Source organism: Sciurus vulgaris (genome assembly GCF_902686455.1).
Source record: "Sciurus vulgaris genome assembly, chromosome: 15".
Taxonomy (NCBI): domain Eukaryota; kingdom Metazoa; phylum Chordata; class Mammalia; order Rodentia; family Sciuridae; genus Sciurus; species Sciurus vulgaris.
In genome coordinates, this window is record NC_136476.1 from 16,173,096 (window position 1) to 16,194,774 (window position 21,679).

At 36.9% G+C, this 21,679-nt stretch overlaps 1 protein-coding gene across 1 annotated transcript in view; it reads left to right on the forward strand.

Moving 5' to 3' along the window:
• The window catches only part of CEMIP2 (cell migration inducing hyaluronidase 2), a 125,903-nt gene that overhangs the window by 74,636 nt on the left and 29,588 nt on the right, over nt 1-21,679 (forward strand). The window contains 9 exon segments of the mRNA XM_079112054.1: nt 2,846-3,015; nt 7,597-7,664; nt 7,666-7,786; nt 9,848-10,017; nt 11,390-11,599; nt 11,936-12,141; nt 12,281-12,350; nt 14,968-15,096; nt 18,154-18,242. Coding sequence (XP_078968180.1) covers nt 2,846-3,015; nt 7,597-7,664; nt 7,666-7,786; nt 9,848-10,017; nt 11,390-11,599; nt 11,936-12,141; nt 12,281-12,350; nt 14,968-15,096; nt 18,154-18,242 — 1,233 coding nt within the window.

A 21,679-nucleotide genomic window follows, 5' to 3' on the forward strand; every position in this document is an offset into this window, starting at 1 on the left:
TATGTTGATTTACTACATAATAAAGATGGCAAGGTTTAAAAGTTGTCAACTTTTTTCAAACCATGTTTTATTTTTATTCATTTGTTCATTTATTTATTTTTTGTAGTCCTGAGGATTGAAACCAGGACTTCGTGCCTCTTAGGCAAGCACCTTTCCACTGAGCTACAATTTCAGCTCTTCTTTTTATTTTTTAAGATGATAGACCATAGGTATATAAAGTGATGATAGACCATAGGTATATAAAGAATCTTAAGTAAAACAAAAGCCATACTCCCATGAGCAACAAATTATTCCTCAAAAGAGCCAGGTCCTGGCTCCCTCTGGGTCAGTTTATGTCAATGACTTTTGATTTCTCTACTTTGGAGTTTTCCTATTTGTAGCAAAGTGAGAAGTTTCATCTGGGGCCGGGAAACTGGAACTAGTACCAGGGATGAAAAGGATTCCGAGTTGTTTTTCCTTTTGATTTCTGCTTTTATCTAGTATTTCTATGCTGAACTCAGTTCCAAAGATAATCAATAAATACCTGCTGGATTATAGGAATTGGCTCTGATTTATCTCACTTTCACTTACAGGTCTATTGTTCTGTTGAGCACCAGAGAGGAATAAAAGCAGTTGAACATTTCAGATTCGTTAATACCTCTGGGATTAGCCAAACCAGCTCACCTTTATAACAAAGGTTTGTATTTGTATTATTCTATCAAGTTCTTTATGAGGCCAACAGCATATGCATTTTTACAGTGGAATGAGCTTGTTTGGCTGGTATGACATCATTAAGATAATGTCTACAGAAGGGGACAATGTTAGAGGAATATTAGTGAAGAGAAAGGGTGTGTATGCTTGAAAATGCCCTTTTTCACCTTCATTAGGAGATGCTTAGTGCTAGATGCTCATTAATGTTTAGGGGCAAGGACACCGTCTCAGAGTTTTCTTTAGTGAGTAAACTAAGGCCTGCATACACGCTAATCCTACAGTGAGACACTGTGGTTGCAGGCATACACCACCACACACCCAGCTAAACTTCTATTTTTTTTTTTTTTTTTTTTTTTTCGGTGCTGGGGATTGAACCCAGGGCCTTACTGCTTGCGAGGCAAGCCTCTACCAACTGAGCTATATCCCTAGCCCCTAAACTTAAATTTCTTAACACCCTCATGGTTTCTAGATTTATATAATTACCAGCTGTGACTATTTTGACTTTGGTCCTCTTCTAGAATGGTTTTCTAAATTCCCTTTAAAATATTGTCACTAACTCGATGGAGGAATTAGAATCGTGATCTTTCGCCAGTGTTCCATTACATTGACACTATCTCCAGTGTGCATAAACATGCACCCCTTTGAAGATAGTGTTCTGATGCATTGAAATTTTCCCCAACTGGAAGAGGGAAGTAGGAGTGTTTTGGAGATAATGTCAGTAGAATGGAACATTGTTTTATAGTTGCTGAGGCAGTTCTGGTAAATAAAAGAAGCCTCTGACATTCTTTCTCTCCTACCCCTCTCAAATGGGAGATAATAAATTGAGACATTCTTTATTTGATCCTTTCTGCTGTATCAAAGGATACAAACAAAAGCTACAAAGCATTGTCAGCCAGAGAGGAGCTAATCCACAGGGGTGGCTGTGGGTTTCTAAGGGTGTAGGCATGCTTTGGTTAGCTTTTGTCTGAATATCCAGCCATCTGTCTGGCATAGATTACATTGCATTTTTTTTTTTTTTTTTTCCTAAAGTAGGAAATTCACATTCTTCTTTTCATGTTTTGATCAGGAGGCTTAAAGGCAAATTTTCTTGCTTTTGTTATTGTCTTTTTTTCTTTGATTTTAGCCGCAAACTTGAGCAAATAAATCCCTTGGATATTTAGTATCACAGAAATAAAATGGCATTTTCAAACATATTGCTTTCAACAAATAGACATTGGTATGTAAAATCAAAAATCTGTTGGATAGTGATTCCGAGACTTAAGAATGTTAAAAAAAAGTCTGACTCACTGTTTTTCAAACTTGCCTGCACACCTGGAGACTTAAAAAACTTCTGATGCCTAGGGCCTGTCTTAGGGCAGGATCTTACTGGTAAGTAGGACCCCAAGCAACTGAAGTGCAATCAGAGTTGGTATTCCTACTGTGATGTTTAATCTCTAAATCAGGAATTCTCAAAGTTCAGTTCCCTGACCCAGCAGCATTAGCATCCTTGGGAATGTATTAGAGATGCAGATTCTCAGGTTCAACTTTGGGTCCTTGGGTGGATCTAGCATGCTGCCTCACCCCCTAGATGGTTCTGATGCTGACTAAATTTGAGAGCCACGCTCCAACACAGTGGTTCTGAAGTCTACCTGCACATTTAGATCACCTTGGGAACTTTAAAAACATACCAATGCTGGTCCAACCTTTAGATATTATGATTTCATAGAGCTGAGTTAGGTCTGAGTGTTGATATTATTTCTAAAGTTCCCTATATGATTCTATGATGCATCTGGATTTTTGAAAACATTGTGGAAGATAGTGTAAAAGAAAGCAGGTAGTAATCATTCATAGAGAAAGACAGTGAATGACTCTGTGATCAGAATGATACGTGAATGATTTGGGTGTGTACTGAGAGAGGAAGTCCATGATTAATCGGAATCATAGTCATCAGTGTTCTACCTGAAAGAGCTGGACAAGCAAGTATTTGAAAATCAGGCATGTTTGCTTTTAACATACCAGTTACTTCAAAGTTTAGAATTGCAACCTCATGGGAAAAGTGGCTTAGCAATCTGCAAAAATGAAATGTAAGGATTAAAAAGCAACCTGCCATCACATCTGTGTTAGAGATGTAGGTTATTCCTGTGACTAATGATCAGTTTTTTCTTTTTCTTTCTAGGCAAGCTTGGGCTTTAGTTGGTGTCATTGATGGGGGAAGTACTTCTTGCAATGAATCCGTGAGAAACTATGAAAACCACAGTAGTGGCGGAAAGGCTCTGGCCCAAAGAGAATTTTACACTGTGGATGGTCAGAAGTTCTCTGTGACAGCCTATAGTGAATGGATTGAAGGTAGGCAAGGGTAGTTGATATTCTCGTAACACATTGCTAAGTATTGGACCAGATTTTTATAAAGGAATTTTGTATCACATGACTGACTGGTTGGATTCTTTACCAGTAGAAGCTGAAATTTGTTTCCGTACTATATTGAAATCTTTTAGACTCAAGAGCTCTTCCTAGATTAGAAAAATGATCTGTTCTAGTTTGAACATCTCCAGTTGGACTTTGCTCTTGATTTTTTTGAGTCATAGAGTGTGATTAAGTAGTAAAAATTAATTTGTTTCCTGGATTTGGCATTAAATGAACCAATCTCAGTGTGATAGGGTGAACTGCCTTTGGTTATGTGCAATGATAGTGGACCTGATTTTGTACTTTGTATCTTCTCTTAATGTAAATATACCACCTAATATTACCTTTGAACACCTCAGACTTCTCATTTACTAGGCAGTTTTTTCCCCTAATGATCTGGCTAATACATTTTATCTTATGGATAAATGGAAAACACAGAGAAGTACAAAGTAAAAATTAATCTTCAGCCCTCTAATTCAGAGAGAATTATTTCAGTGCATGATAAGTCTAGGATCTTTTTTTTTTTTTTATATGTCTTCCTCCTGCATTTTGCTATAACCTGCTTTCCTAACAGTTATCTTATTTGAACTTTCTTCAACATCATTTTTTAATAGTCCATCTTTCAGGATTATATTCAAATATTGCCTAGCACAAAGTGTTTAGGGAGTGTCTGTTTGGTTTTTTTTTTCCTTTTAAGGATGTTTTCTGTAGCATTTTAAAATTGATCCATCTTGCCACCAGATTATTTTAGCTCCAATTGTAGAACAGCATCTTCCTGTCTGTGCTTCTCCACTAGCTTTCTTTTATAAACATAAACAGAATTAATGTGAAAGAGTGAAATCAAGAGTTGCTTATCACATCTGTAATTACCCAGAAAGCTTTGCTTTAAACTCGGGCCATAGCTCAGTTTTGAGCAGCAATGTAGCAAAGTGTTCACTAACACGGATTTCTTTTGACAGGATGCCTGAGCTCCCATCCTAGCTCTTTAACTTCATATATGATCATGGGCATGTGACTTTAACTTCCTAAACCTTAGTTTTCTCATCGCAAAATGGAAATAATAATAGAAGCCACCATTTAGGGCTGATTTGAATAACAGAGGTGAAGAATGTGAAGTTTTTATTTTTAGCACAGTGCATGTAGCACTCAATTATGTTAACAATGATGCAAACATGATTGGGATTATAAGGATGTTTTGTATCACTGTGATTAAAAATATTCTTTTGCTTTAAGACAAACAATTAAATGGAGTCCCTGATAAATAGCAGGAACTTTCACATGTTACCTCCAAGCAACTTTCTGGGCTTGGGGTGAGGAAAATGGTATCTATTATGCTAAGGAAGCTGGAATCAAGCCCCAGCATTCTGCTTCCAGGACTGTTCCTCTTTCTACCACACCATGATTTTCTCTAGCAAAATAGGCAGGTGAGAAACTTTTCTTAGCAGATTTTGGTCCTGTCAATGGAATTTTGTGGTCCTGTCTCAGAAGGTTCCAGGCAGGGGAGATACTGATGGACCTTGAGTCAGCTTTTCCTTTGTAGAAAATGTCTCCATTTCCACATTAGGAATGACATTTCTGTAGGAGGGAACATTCTTTCTCTATCATAGGCTATTGTTTGTGTCCAGTGTTCTTAGTGACTCTTAGTTTCTGGACGAGGTGGAAATTCTCCCCAGGAAGCAAAGGACTGAACCTCTTTCCTTTGAAACTTCCAGTTCAATGTGCTAACAGGAGAAAATCTGCAGAATTTTCTTGTAAATCTAGAAAAAAGCGAGGAATTGTTGAATGGTATTCCCATCTAACCTTCTGACACTCCTTTTAAATAAATAGTTTCTTATCATCTTTCAAATCAAGCATTATTTGTCTCATATTTTTAGAAAAAATATTGGAATTGTAAATGAAACAATGAATGTTCCTTAGCTGCCCCTGCCCCTCCTTTTCTTAGTACTAGGGATTGAACCCAGGTGCACTTCACCACTGAGCTACATCCCTGTTTTTTTTTTTTTCTTCCTAATTTTGATGCAGGGTCTTTTTGCTTAGTTACCAAGGCTGGGCTTGAATCGCATTCTTCCTGCCTCAACCTTCAGAATTGCTGGGATTACAGGCATTTGTCACCAAATGCCCTTTTTTAGGGGCAGTATTTTCTTTTATTAAAACTGAAAATTTGGGTAAATGATTGTTGCTGCTGTGGAGCTTTTAATCACCTTTTTTTTTTTTTTTTTAAATCAATTTTCCTTTTTTATTCTTGGAAAGAGAGAATAATTTAGAGGTAAAGAAATTGGACTTGATGGTGCATGCCTGTAATTCCAGCTACTCGGGAGGCTGAGGAAGGAAGATCACAAGTTTGAGGCCAGCCTCAGGGACTCAGAGAGACCCTGTTGCAAAATAAAAAATAAAGAAGTTGGATTCTGGAAGTTGATTAGAATTCAGTTCCGGGCTCTATCATTTTTTTTTTTTTTTAGCTATTATTTTAGCCAGTATCCTAACTCCTAGATCTTGGTTTCTTATCTGTAGTGAATATAATTATATAATTTCTGACTCTCAAAGTTTTGATGAAAGGTGATTCTGCAAAAAAAAACAAAACAAAAAAAAAACAGTGATTATACATGTGAAGTTCCAAAAAGTGTTAGGTATTATTATGATTACTAGAATTAATATTATTTATATTACTTTTTTTTGGATAAAATACCATTATAGGCTTCAGTGTCTGGATCCATAAATATATCAAAAAGCATATAAAGTTATTAGGTATTTTTATGACACACAAAAACAGGACAGGTCAAAGTCTAAAAGAACATAATGCAAAACTTGCCCATGTTAGGTTTTATCTGGATAGTTGGCTCAAGACTGTAAGACTATATTTTTCCTTGTTCCTTGCTTGAATTTCCTTCCTTTTGATTCCCCTGGCTTAAGTAAATGTTCTTTGGCTCTTGTCATTGCCCCTTAGAGTCAGCATTTTAAAGTAGCCCCAGAGTAGTATGTTGTTAGAATGATAGAGAAGTACAGATATTTGTACAGATGTCTTGAAATGGGCTGTGTGTCCTTCTCCATTGATGTTATGAAGTACCTGCCTTCTATTCCAGACACATTTCCATGAGATCAGCTTTTGACTCATGACAGATTCCAACATGGATGTTGTAGAAGCAGGAAATGCTTCTACACTGGGTTGCATGTAAAAGAAGTGTAAGTGATGGAGAAGTTGATAAGTCAGTTCCCATCTGCCTAATTGGGAACCAGTTCCAAATTTCAAAGGCGATATTAATAAGATCGGTCATTAGTAACTACTAGGTTGTATAATTTATATCATCCTGGGAATGGCACTGAGATGGACAGGGCCACCATCATGTGACCTCAGGTCACATTGCAGATCAAGCTAGTCATACTGTTCATTCAGCAGACATCTGTGGCACTATACTTTGAAACAACATAGAGTAGTGAGTACCTTAGACAGACGCATGCGGGGCAGCCTTCGCTGATGCACCTTGGGAGGAGGTGGCCTACCTTCCACTGGGAAGGTATGAGTTAACAGGAATGCATAAGAAGACTGAAAGAGAGCTTTACTGCTGGCAATGATGTTGAGAAGTCTTTAAGATTCACCTGATGCTTATAAAAAGGTGGACAGTGCCAGGCTCAGTGGGGTACCCCTTTAATCCCAGTAACTTAAGAAACTGAAGAAGGAGAATGAAAATTTGAGGCCAGCCCCAGTAATGTAGTGAGACCTGGTTTCAAAATAAAATAAATCAAAAGGCCTGGAATGTAGTTCAGTGGTACAGCACCCCTGGTTTCAATCCCTAATACCCACCCTCCCCCGAGATACTGAACAGAGCGGAAGGACATTGTAGGTAAAGGATAAAGCAAGTGTTTGTCCTTCTGTCATATAAGAACCAAAGAGAAGGTACCATCCACGAGAAAGCAAGCTTCTACCAGGCAGTGGAGTGGCTGGTGCCTTGGTCTTCTTGACTTCTCAGTCTCTAGAACTGTGATAAGAACTTTCTGCTGTTTGTGAGCTAAAACAAAAGAAACAAACAAAAAACATGATCAAGGGCACAGAAATGAGGGTTTTTTTTTTTTTTTGTGTTGTGTGTGAAACTTTTATTTCTGATATATCTGTGCATTAACGTCCTATCTCTTTTTCTGTGCTTGGATCAGATTGAAGCACTGGATATTTATTACAGAGCTATTCTGTACTTGACCACTTCTACCAAGTATGTATGTTTTTGTACATATTAAGATTGTTTGGGGCAGTATTACAGTTGTAACATGGAATTGAAATACAGCAAGGAATTTGGGGATTGAGAGTCTTCAACATTTTAAAGCAGTTTATGAATGTTACATTTTTGTATCATGGCTAGAGGTGCATATACATTTCTATATTTTATCATTCATATTTGTGGAGTGATTGACACCTTGGTAGCCCTAGTAAATGTCTGCTAAATTGCATTTAACTTTTGATTTGTGAATTAGGGAGAAGATCGATTTTCCTGTTAATACCTCACTTTTTTGTTTTTGTTTTTCTTTTTTGTTTAGGCGTTTCTCTTTCAGGATTCCGGGTGGAGCCTGTGGATGGAGTGAAGCTTCACTTGCTGGATGATGTTTAGTAGCTGGAAGCCTGGAGACCAGATTGTGGTTGCAAGCACGGACTATTCTATGTATCAAGCTGAGGAGTTCACTCTTCTACCTGCCCGGAGTGTAAACCGTTTTCAGGTCAAAGTTAAAGGTATCAGACCATTAAATGTATGTCATAGGAAACTGTTTCTTGGGGATTTGATTTTTGGAATCATTTTTTAACCCATTTATCACCATGACCATCATCCTCAGTATTAAAGATCTCAGTAGTGTAGGGCATTGAACATTAGCTCCCAGAGGAATTACAAATATTAATGCACAATGTTCCTGCTATTAATGATGCGTAGCTGGCAAACTAGTGTTTCTGTGCCTTAGTTTTTTTTTTTTTAAAACTTAAAAAGTTGTGAACTAACTGGGCACCCACCTGTTATCCCAGCTACTTGGGAATCTGAAGCTAGAGGATCTCAAGTTTGAGGCCAGCCTCAGCAATTTAGCGAGCCCCTGTCTCACAGAAATAAGAATTAAAAAATAAATTTAAAAAACTGGAGATGTAGCTCAGTGGTAAAGCACCCCTGGGTTCAATCCCAGGGTAGACTAGATGTAGACTAGATGAATTGATTTTCCAAGTCCTTTTTAGTTTCTTCCTTAATAATTTCCCATTATTGCATAATAACAAACCCAACTGTTGACTAAATCCATTTTTTTAAATATTTTTTTAAAAAATATTTAATTGTAGAAAATATTTAAAAATATTTAGTTGTAGATGGACACAATACCTTTATTTTTTTAATTTATCTTAATGTGGTACTGAGGATTGAACCCAGGGTCTCACCTGTGCTAGGCAAGCGCTCCACAACTGAACCACAATCCCAGCCCCCTAAATCCATTTTTAATAGAAGTGTTTCTTAACAACAAAAAAAATTCTGTGATTTTTGAGGTTTGCTTGACAAAATCTCAATAATATTTAAAAATGGACTCTAATAGTTATTTTTATAAGAGTGTTTCCTATCATAATCTTGAATAATACATTTTTTGAAGGATAGCAGTACACAGAGGGATTCTCAGTGTAAGCTGTGTATAAAAAGAACGACTGACACCAGGTACTTATTCTGAACCTGGTACTAGGCAAAGCCCCCTGTGCATTCATGTATGGGATTCATTGCACATTCTACTTACTGTTTTCCTTGTGTCTTTACTCAAAGTAATATAATTATGGTATAAAACAAAAGCATTTATAGTAACTGTTCAATAAGTGCCCAGTATTTCAGTAATTCAGTGTAATAGATCACTGAGAGCTTTGAAGTTTAAAGGAACATTTTCTACTTAAAATAGGATGATTGACTTGCTTGGCATTTTTTTCTCTGTGCTTCATGCAGTGTTATACTTTTCCTTCTCTTGATAATATAGGGCAGAAGCAAAGCAAACAAATAAAAAAACTAAATCACCAAATAAAAGCAATCAAAAAAATTCCCCAAAGTGATACCATCTGGCGTTAAATTTTTTTGGAAATTCCCACTCCTGTTGACAAGTCTACGTGATTATGAGTCTCTGTGAACTCAACTTGATGATTTATTTGTATTTTTCCTTCCTGAGTTTAAGAGCATCAGAGAAAAAAACTGATTATGAAACTACTTCTGAACTTCCAGTAAAGGTGACCATTTAAAAGAATGCATACTAGTACTAAAACAAGAAGTGGGAAAGGAAAGATGGTAATTTTTATATGGCCACTGTCTAACTGCAGATTGCTTTAGCTTTGAAGTAGAAGCACAAACAACTTGACATCTTGATATTCACCTTCTACAAAACTTTTTTTTGTTTTTTGTTTTAAATAGATTCACTACATTTGGTTCTTCATATGTCCTAGGGCTAGAACAAGGTCAGGAACTAGAGGGAAGGATTATGGGTTATTAGGCAAATTCCAAGTCATTAGTGCTTTTTATGAAAGATTGGGCTACTTTAGTAAACTCGCTGTTCCTGTCTGGGTTTGAGAGTTGGCAGGACAAGTAGTAGTGAGGATTCAGGGTTTGGATGGGTAGTTGGACTGGATAATCTTTGAAATTCCTCATCCTGAGATGCTGAGATTTGGAAGTTTAGAGAATGGGAGATGAGAAGCCATTAATCGAGTCTTGGGGTTATGAAATGGAGAGGAATATATTTTTGTTCCATGTTTTCTTTTTTGGAATATTCGTTTTCCTTTGCTCACATTGTCCAGAAACCCCTCAGTTCCTGCATATGGGAGAGATCATAGATGGTGTAGACATGAGAGCTGAGGTTGGAATTCTCACCCGGAATATTGTGATCCATGGAGAAATGGAGGACTCCTGCTACGCAGAAAACCAGTGCCAGTTCTTTGATTATGATACCTTTGGGGGACACGTCATGGTAGGCAAAAGGATTTGACGATTTCTTTGAAAATCCTAGTTGCTAAGTACACATTTGAAGGAACTTTCAAGTGGTTGAGATATATAGGAATATTAAAAAGAAATCATATTTTATTTATCTTTTAAATAAATGAGGATATTTTCAAAAACTAAAACAAAAAATCACATCTTTATTTAGCTGACCTGGGCCTGTAGTTCAATCATTTAAGAATTATTCCTTGAAGAACTAAATCAACATATTTTGAAAAACCTCAAAAAGCAGACACAAAAGACAAAAGTATGAGTGATCTTGTTATTAGTGCATACAATTTCTGAATCAATCAATTCTTTTAAAACCATATTATTAAAGAGTGAGCAGTAGTAGTATGTACATCCAAAATGTATTTCTGTATATATATTGAATGAAGATTTTTATTCTGTAAGAATATTACTTAGTCCATGGTAGGCAGTATTCTGTATTCTATTGAATTTCTGACCATATGTGTTTTAAATCGCTTTCTGCATTGACTAGCCTGTGGGTGTTAGTAGCATTTCTGTTTCACTGATTTTAGAAATGTTGATCAGCTTTATTCCTGTGTGCTTAGTTATATCATTGAAAATTCAGTGCTTAAAAATATTGCTCTAGCTTTGGATCACAGAAAAATTTTTAAAAAGAACTTAAGCAAAACAATATTCTGTAGTAATTAAAATATTGAGGAGGACTTAGAAATATATAACTGTTTGTGGTGGAGGCTATAGAAATAAAAGAATGAGATTAGGAATGACCAAAGTATAGACAGTCCCTGACTCAGCAATTTTCAGTTTTACAATGGTATAAAAGTGTTACGTGTTCGGTAGGCACCTTGCTTCAGATTTTGAATTTTGATCTTTTTGGAGGGAGAACTGTGCTGTTCTGTACTCTGGAGATTCTGGGCAGTGGTTTGAGCTGCAGTTTCCTGTCACCTACAAGATCACTAAGGGAAACAATCTAAATTCAACAGTGTGCTTTGTTCCTAAGCTAGGATATTTGGTAGATTGGGTGTACTAAATGAATTTTTGACTTGCAGAATTTTTAATTTAATAATGGTTTTATCAGGACATAACCCATTATAAGTGGTCAGGGAATACCTGCGGCTGAACAAGTCACAACATACATGCAGAAATTGTTTCTGCACCTTTCCTGGTTACATCTACCTTTATTCCTAATTGAAAGCTATTTTATGGCGTTTTAAAAAGCATTTCCTAAATTATTAACTGAGGATCTGGGAAAACAGGATGCAGAAGGAATGTTCAAATATATAGCCTCCTTCAGTTATTTTGTATTTAAACAATATTTTTTGCTACTTTCCTCTTCTCCGAAGTGTTGGTTTGATTTTGGTTACCTTGTTTTGTAGATAATGAAAAATTTTACTTCAGTCCATCTCTCCTATGTGGAATTGAAGCACATGGGTCAGCAGCAGCTGGGGCGGTACCCTATTCATTTTCATCTGTGTGGGGACGTGGATCATAAAGGCGGGTACAGACACACAACGTTTGTGGATGGCCTCTCTATTCATCACAGCTTTTCAAGATGCATCACTGTGCATGGGACCAATGGCTTGCTAGTGAGTAGCTTCCATTACGTTGACATATTGTCTGTCATTTTAAGGACAATTCTCCAATAACTCCCATGACTTCTCAGTTTTGCTTAAGTAAACTATTTATCCATATACCTTACTGCTCTAAGAATTCTGCTGTTTTTCTGCTTGAAGGAAGCCTACATTTTTTATTACCTAAATTATCTTCAGCCAGAAATAAAACTTGACATTTGACTTTGCCCCTTCTGCTAAGATTAAAAACTTCTTTTTGCATTTGTACTGTGTGCTACACTGAGCAGATCTTGTCACTTAAATCCCAGTCCATTTCGTTACTGATGACATTATACACTTGTGTTTCTGCAGATAAAAGACACCATTGGATTCGACACACTAGGTCATTGTTTCTTTTTGGAAGATGGTATTGAACAGAGAAATACTTTGTTTCACAATCTGGGACTTCTCACCAAGCCAGGCACTCTCCTCCCCACTGATAGGAACAACTCCATGTGCACCACCATGCGAGATAAAGTATTTGGAAATTATGTCCCTGTGCCCGCCACTGACTGTATGTGAGTAATTGGCAGAGAGGAAAACTCCTGTGTGATGGGCAAGTCCTGTGACTTTCGGGGAAAGCTTGTTAGAGGAAGTTTTTAATGGGCATGATTTTTCATGAAGAATGTTTAAATCACCTTCAAAACTGCCTTGCAGGGCTGTTTCAACTTTCTGGATCGCTCATCCCAACAATCATCTAATTAATAATGCAGCTGCAGGATCCCAGGTAAATAATACTAAAGTGTTTTCAGATTTTTTTTTTTTTTTTGTATTATTCATGTTTATAAATGGGTGTGATATCTTGCATGCCAGTAGAACCCAAGCATGACCTTGTTTCTGATACCCCTTGTCTGGTTGAGTGCTCTAAGTATCTGAGATCATTATTCTGTTTCTTCTAAATCCTTTATTACAGTTAGTTTCCATAGTCTATTAAGACAGGTAATCAGTGGAGGAAAAGAGGTGAGCTGATCTCTAGGGCTAGGTCTTCTCCAGAGTGCATTCATAGTATGTTTTGTATGATCTTTCTGGAATCTCATGTCCTATGTGATCAAGAAATGAACCACTTTAATTTCTAGTGTTGGTGAGCAAAGAGAGCCTCAGCTTTTCTTTATGGGAGTGGATTAGTCTTTAGGCTACTGTGACAGTTGTCTCGCTGGTTGAAGGGCACTTTCTTTTGTTAAATGGAGGGATTGTGTGCGTTTAGGCATTTCATCTCCTTAATAGGGTAGCTAGAAACTCAGTGATGTGCCATGATTAATTCAGTGCCCTGAGTTATTTAAGACACACACACACACACACACACACACACACACGTGCGAGAATAAGGTTCTAAAAAGTAAGTAGAAAAATTTTAAATGGTAGAAATGTCCCCTTGATAAACCTGGAGAAATTTACACTTACAAGTGAGTGTGATTCAAAACCACTAATTTAATATATGAATGAATACTATTAAGATTGTAACTGTGCTGAAAACTACGGGAGGGAAATATCAGCCTTGCAGTCATGCCTAAATATTCGTGTTGGTACATCATGACTATTTAAAAATTCAAAAAGGAAAGAAATACCTAGCATCGTTTCTAAGGATTAAGGGAGTATTTCTTTCAGATAAGAATATGGGCATCACTGGGTGATGGCTGAGCTCATATCTGTGCTTTTCCTTTAAAACATAAGACGTAGACTGGAGGTCCTTGTCATTTGAAGATTCTTATTTGACAGGGCAGAGACGTGGGCATTTGATCATTTCAGGTTTCGTTCATTCCTTTTCCGTCAAATATTTCTTGAGCTTGTGCGGGGCTGGTGCTGTGGTCTAACCGGAAAGGGGTGACTGAGAGTCGGGGAGCAGCCTTCCTCAGCACCATCTCTGATCTTTGCTGCATTGCACAGCAGCTACCAGAGCCGAGCTACTCTCAGCTCTTTTCAGAAGTCAAGGATTGAAGAATAAAGCAAATTGTAATTCCTCCATGAAAGTGTGAGGTGAGATTGTCAGATACCCTTCCTGGGCTCCAATAAGAATAATGAAAGCATATGTATGTTCTCTGTCTTTTCATGGATTCTTTCTTTCCTCTCTTAAAAAAAAAAAAAAAATCTGTTCCAGTGAAGCTAGCGTTTGGCAGAGTTTCCACCCAAAGTACATCAAACTGTTTCTTCATTGTACCTTTCCATTGCCTTTTACAACGCTCCCTGTACCTGTTTTGACACCACAGTGTTTAACAGCAAACAGCTGCTACCCTTGAACTCCATTGCATTCTGGGAGGGTCTGCTCAGCCCTCAGCTCACAGGGGTATGCTGCCGTTGAGAGTTGTCTGTTTTGTGTCCAAAAGAGTAGAGGTGACAAACATTTTTCAGATGAGTTTGTTTTATTAAAACCCATTTGTAAACATTTATCATGGAAAAATGTTAAATATTGTACATATGCTTTCTATAATTCATCTCTCCTCTGTGTTCCTAGAGGACTTTGTAATGAATATAATAGTATTACATATGTTTTAGTCATGTCTGTATTTCTTATAAGACCAAATTATTTGAGAATAGTCTTTTTATATACCTGGCACATAGTGGGCATTAAATAATGTGTACTGAATTTGAATTAATATTATTCTTGTATACTGTATGTTTATGTTTGAATAACCTGTTTAATCAAAGTTCCACAAAGTGAGTTTTGGCCTTCATATTGGTCCCATTTTCAATCATAAAAGGAAAAATTTTCACAGGCATTAAGACCATTAATATCCGTTTTCATGTCTCATTTTGTCAAAAAATTTTAAACTGTTCTGCTCCTGTTATGGTCAGCAATACTGAAATTGAACAGACAGGCTCCAGACGGAGACAGCATCCCGATTCATGCATGTGGTGGTTTTTATTTTTCCTTTGGCACAAATCTGCCTCAGGACAGGAAGGGCATTGGAGTTATTTGAAAGAAGTCAGTGAGCTCTACATGCTGGTGGACAGTTGTTTAATAGGCATGACTCATCTATTGATCAGGTCTGGAGGTAAACAGAACAAAACCACATTGCTTAAAGGCTGAGCTGTTCTGGTCACATGGAAGACTTATTTGATTCTAACCCTGCATAATGTTGTAAAGCAGATAATGAGAGAAAGTTGTTTTGAAAGGAAATTTTGGTATCAATTTTTTCTTTAAACTTGATTTAAAAATATGCCTCATATAATGCTTTGAGGCTGCTAGATGTGTGCACAACTTTTTGTAGTCAGTTCTGGAACAAATACAATGAAAAATGTGTGTTACAAAGATTTAATGTTGCTGGCAAAGCAGTTAGGGTATGAGGGTGATTCATAGAGTGTCTTTATAAAATAAGGCTTTAATAATCTTGCTCTTTCATTTATAGGATGCTGGAATATGGTATTTATTCCACAAGGAACCTACTGGGGAGTCCAGTGGATTGCAGTTCTTAGAGAAACCAGAACTCACTCCACTGGGTATATTTTATAACAACAGGGTCCATTCAAGTTTTAAGGTAGGTTCTTAAATTTTAACTATCAGTACATATGATTTACAGGGTAAAAGGATGGACTCTTTTAATTATGTTTTAGTCCTTCTTGTGCTACTATAACAGAATATAACAGAATTGCATTGAATGGATGGTTTATAATGAACACAGATTTATTTGGCTCATGGCTCTGGTGGCTGGGAAGTCCAAGAGGGAGGGGCCTATATCTGATGAGGGCCTTCTTGCTGCGTTATCTGTGGCTCAAAGGCAGAGAGAGGGCAAGGTGGAGCAAGAGCTTGAATCACATCCTCAAGCTTCTTTATGATCAGCCTGAGTCAGTTCATGAAGGTGGTGCCTCCTGACCTAAACCCCTCCCCTGAGGCCCCACTTCCCAATACCTGTGTTTTTGGGGGACACATTCAAATCAGAGCAGATTACAATGAAGAAATGTCACTTTTGGGTAGAACTCGTCATTAGAGAAAGTAATTTGTGATTAAAAAGGCATTTAAGCTTTCCATTCAGGTTGTAAATATAGCATTCTGTGTATACATACACAGGTATGTATAACACACACACATACACACACACACACACGGTTTGTTTCCTTATGTCTGGACTTGATCCCTGTGTCCTTGTCCTCTTCTCCCTTCCCTCCCTCCCTCTTACCTTCTTTCTAATCTTTAATATCTATGTATGTCTAGGGATGTGCATATTGGATACAGTACAGGGATTAGAAAGCTTCTGTCCTCCTTCTGTCCATCACAGGGCTGGTGAAACATTCTTTTAAGCATTTAATACTAAATATATAAATAGTGAAATATTGTTAAAGAATATTTGACCTATTTTATAATGATACTGATCAAGTAACCTAAAGGTGATTCAGGAGCTTCAGGTGATTCAGGTTCCATGGTATTTGGTACTGCCCCCTTACCTAATGCCCTGGAGATCAATGCATTTGTTCTTTTGTATTCAAAAGGCACTTAAATATTTTCATTTTATATATATATATATATATATATATATAAAATACTTAAGTCTTTACTCTGATGTGACTCACATCAAAGTTTAATAAACTTTTTTTTGGTACTGAGGATTGAACCCAGAGGTGCTTTGCCACTGAGTTACATCCCCATCTCTTTTTATTTTTTATTTTGAGATAGGGTCTCACTAAGTTGCTGAGGCTGTCTTTAAACTTGACAATCCTCCTGCCTCAGCTGTTATAAATGTGCATCACTGCACTTGGCTCGATTAACTCTTTCCATGAATGATACTCAGATTCTTTAAAAACATATGTTATGATTTAAAGAGCTTAGAGTCACTTGATGAAGACTTCAGAGAGGAGAGGGGAGATAACTTTGCTATGATTTTTGTGAGCTAAGGAGTTAAGGCCTAATAATTAATGAAAGTAGCATCTCAAAGTGAAAATTCTTCATTTTTAAAAATTATTAATGGTGCAGAACGTACCTGATTGTAATTAATTTTTAGTGTCATATGCCATGGTGTAGTAAAATATATTAATTATATATAATTAATAAGTAATATTATATAGTATAAGAATAGTAAATGTAAATAATTTGAGTCGATAGTTAGGTTTTAGATTGTTAAATTTGGGACTGACTATGTAGGATACTACTTACTAGCTAAAGGAAATCAAACCTTTGACATCCACAAAAAGAGATCTGCCTTCTTTAGAACACATACATCAACTCCTATGACTGATTGCTGATGCCAGTCAAATCTGTATCTAGTCCAGGTTGGCCACGTTTACCTGCCTACCTGCTGAGTTCTAGTCAATGTCTCGTGGATACATTAAAAAAAAAAAAGTTAAAAATTAAAATCCTTATTTCTAGGCTCTGACCTATTCCTGAATGCCTGTTTCACTGGATGAAACCACGAGTCCTCTTGTTGCCCAAACAAAAAATATGAGCCACTCTTGCTGCCTTTCCCTCACCTAGACATTTTATCAACTACTAGGTCAATTTTGTTCTACCTAATAAAGAGTTCTCAGTCTGTCTGATTTCCTGTTCCTACTGCCACAAGTCTAGGTCATCTTTATTTCTCTTCTGGAGGACTTACATCATCTCCTACTTCATTTCTTGTCTCTTTTTTCCCCCTTTCTATTGTGGTTTCATCTTGTAGCTACAGTGCATGTTTTATTTCTTAAGCTGTCATTGGTTGTGATGGTTTTTGAATTCTTGTTTTCTTGACTCCTGCAGCATATCACCTTTTTGTGGTCTGGTGTTTATTCCTCTTTTGTCTTCTTTCTTACCTTTCTTTATCATGTGTTCTTGTCAGTCCATCCAGAATTTTTTTTCTTCCTCAGATGTTCTGTGTGGTTTTTTTTTTGTTTGTTTGTTTGTTTGTTTTTGGTACCAGGAATTGAACTCGGGCAGTCAATCACTGAGCCAAATCCCCAGCCCTATTTTTTAATTTTATTTAGAGACAGGGTCTCACTGAGTAGCTTAGTGCCTTGCTATTGCTGAGGCTGACCTTGAACTTGTGATCCTCCTGCCTCAGCCTCCCTATACTCTTTCTCATCTCCCGACTTTTGTACAAACTATGCCCTGAGTTCTTACCTCTGGGATCTTCAGCTGCTCCCTGCCCTCCACTGCCCTGCTTGGTTGTTCCTTCGCTTCTTTTAAGGAGGAGACATTCCCTAAATGCTTTCCCACCCATGAAAAAGGCTGCATCTAGGAGCCTTTCTCTGCTGCCAGAGATTCATCTGTTTTCTTTATCATATGTTTTCGTGTTGGGTTGTAATTGTTTATTTAATTTCTGATCATCCTGATAGTTTCTGCTTCAGTAACCACACATCATATTTTACTTGTTAGCTAATGTATAAAGCTTGGTGCCTCCCGCAACGTAGGCACTAAGTAAATATTTGTTGAATGATTGAATAAGTACAATTATAAAAATATCCAGGAATATCTGCTTTTCATGATGCCTTTGCTTTGCTGTTTATCCCATCCCCCCACATGCCTTCTGAGTAATAGTGATAAACTAGAACTTATTTATGTGACTTATATTATATATAGATGTAACTTGGTATTCATATTTATTTTAGTTTATTCTTATGTATTTCAGGCTGGCTTATTTATTGACAAGGGTGTCAAAACAACTAACTCCAGTGCTGCTGACCCAAGGGAATACCTCTGTTTGGATAACAGTGCAAGGTAGAGCTGGCTCTTTAACTCACACTCAAGCCTTATCTCGCCAAAGCAGAATTTTCCGAGTGGAGCACATTGTGCTCTGTTCTCTGGCAACACATTTGGAATGAAGTTTTGAAAGTTCACAGAGGATTTTGGAAAAACACTTCCTCTGCTGTCCCAGGTCCTGAGTCTGGGCGTTTATCTTACTGAAATGCCAACAAATTGGTACTTTTCTCCTTTTTCATTGTGATAAATTGATGTTAGAGGGAGTTACAGAAAGAGAAAGAAGAAAGAGGTTGAAAAGGTTTCATATTTGGAGAAAAGTATGACTCATTGAAAAATAAGTTAAACTAAGATTTACTTTAATCCTGAAACCAAAGCATATAGAGTTTATGCTTAGTGGTCAAAATGGAACATTACATGGAATCTGTTTCAAAGGGAAAGATCCCTGATTTGATGATAAAGCTGATTCTGGTTCAGTTATTTGTAGCCTCAGATCCATGTCCAAGCCAGGCTCTGTGTTGCTCCCTACATAACCACAGAATGTGGTTGGGATACGGATCAGCATTTCAGCAGAGTTCTGTTACCACCTGTATGTGAGCCAAAATAAATAAAGAATCTCAGATGGAAATAAAGTTTTCTGGGAAAGATGGCAACTTATAGACATATTTGGTAGAAATGGTATAAGTATTATTTTTCTATACTTCAGATTGACCAGTTTATGGAGTTGAATGGGTGCTAGATTTAATAGGCTCTGTTAATAGAAATTAAACACAAGAATGCCAGGCTTATTTGTTATCAAGGGAATAAAGGAGGAACCACACTGTTGGTTAATGAATCTGACTTTAGTGTGAGGCAGAATCCCTGTAATACATCACTAGGGCCTGAGGTCAGGAGAAACTGGGGCGAGTAATTTGTAAATTCATCAGGATGCCTCATAGGTCAATTTGAGCAATGTAATGTTTTAGAGCTATCATCAGGTAGCATTTGAAAAGCCCAGAAATGGTGGGCATTATTTAAATAAAACACAAGATACTGTATAGTTCATAGTTGATCAACACATGAAATGGAGAGAGGAGATTAAAATTAATAAAAAGGAGCATAAAGATGAGAACAAATTATGAATCACTGAAAAAGAAATTTTTTTTCTTCTTATTAGCAAATGAAGAAATCTATGTGAGAAGGGCTCTTCTGCTTTTTAAGAGTTTTATTATAATTTGTAGAACTAATAATATGTACATTGCTAACTTAGTGTTTCCAGGTAACTACTTAAATATAACACAGTTGGCTTCTTTCCTTGCCTTAAAGAATCATTTATGTAATTTGAATAATGGTGGGTGTGTGTATATATATCTATGCATGTGTATATACATATAATGAACATATGTACAAACACAAGTATGAATGGATGAATAAATACTTTTAAGAGTCCATTGATTTTTAAAAAAAATATTTTTAGTTGTCAATGGACTTTTATTTTATTTATTTACTTAATTATGTGGTGCTGAAAATTTAACCCAGTGCCTCACATATACTAGGCAAGCACTCTACCACTGAGCTACAACCCCAGCATGAATCATTGCTATTTTAACTAGATTTGACAATAAAACTCTATCCATTATGGCTTAAGAAATTTTTTTACCAGAAGTATCTTTGTGGTGTATGAAAATGATAATCTTTTCTCTGCATTCCATTATTTCTCTTACCAGTATGGCAGTGCATACGTATTGGTAAGGAACTGGACTCTATTTGGATTGTTATGGAAAAGAACTGATTAGAGAAGATGAGTAACAAGACATTTGACAGCTGTGTTCCATACATTTAATTTTGCATAGACTAATGTATAGAATGTGTCCACCTATATTCATGTAACTCAGACATGAGTAAAAATGATAAAACATAAATGAGTAATAAACTAGTCTATGAGTTAAATACCAGGTGCTTGGGATCCAGAAGATACTGAGCTCATGAAAGAGGAAGGTGACTCACAATTAATCAGATGAGCCTTTCCTTGTATTTGCAAGATGTGAAAAAGATAGGAAATTGTAACTCATGGAAGCACTCGATTTGAAATTGGGAAATGTCATCTAAACAATGACAGGATATTAGAACCACCCGGTGCAGTTAAAGCAGAGGACAGTTAAAGGAAGGCTGGAAGTTTTGCCTTCTTGAGTAGTTTCTGCCTTGTGTAGTTTCCTTTACAGAACTTATCCTATCTGCTTGGTGTTATGTCATATCTGCACAGCTATTTGCAACAAGTACAACAGATGAGTATGTGTTGACTCAGAGTCAGACTTTTTACCACTTAGGTCAGAGCTAATTAGGGTAAAGGCCCTGAGTCACGGAATTGGATTGAATGCCCTGTCTGCACTGCTACCACCCCAGTCTGTACCTCCAGCATCTGCCTGAAATACAGCAAACATCTCCAGAATGACCTTTTAGGCCATTCTCTAAATAGCAGCCTGTGATCTGCTGAAACCTGATCACCTCACTCCTGATTCCAATGTTCCATTGATCCCATTCCATGTTGAATGAAGGGGCCCACATGTGCATCTGGCATGAACTTGCTCTCCATCTCATCTCCCTTGCTTTGCTCTCCAGCCAACGTGCTTGGAGTGGAGTGCTGAGCTCATGTCTGCCCAGGGGCATGTGCACTTGCTCCTCTTTCTACAGAGCTGCTTCTCCCATCATGCAGTTAGTGAACACCTGCTGTATGCTAGTAAGCGTGGCAGTAGCATTATGCCAAAGCTATTTCCTGGCTGTACAATTGAAAATCTCAACCTGTTGAATTGATTTTTGAAAAGCTGTCTGTCTTTTAAAACTTCTTCCCCTAACTTTGTGAAGTGGTGGTCTTAGGGGATTATTTATTTGAGTCTTTTTAGTGGATAGTTTCGACACCAAGTCTTTGACTTTTCCATGAAGGTTCTCATAAGTGGTTTAGAGAGAAGAGAGAGAAAAGACAAAATTCAGTCTTTATAAATAAGTCAGTTAAATACAATCTATTTTAGATTTAGACTTTTTCAAGCTACTGAATCCAATTTTGTTTCTACAACTAAAATACTTAACCAGCACACAATTCAAATAATTCAGTTCACATATATGTATGTTGAAATATGTGATTGTGTGATCAGTTTATGTCAGTAACATGGAACTTAAGAATCTGTGAAGACAAACTAGATTTCCTGGTTTAAGTGTGTGTAGGGATGTGTGTGTATTTGTTTTTAATGAAAATGATTTTTGTGTTTACAGTGTTCTGTAGTGTCCATTCTATAATCTGACTTTAAAAAAAAACAAGAAGCTAAGAAGCAGTTCTCTGGAAAGTTGTGTGTAAATGAGTTACTTTTTTTCTTTGACATTTGAAGTACAAAGAATTGTGTCTTAAGATGTTTGTTTCTCACAAATTTAAATCCTGCTTCTTGATGCTTCAGCTTATAACTGTAAACAGCTAATTTTTATTGCTT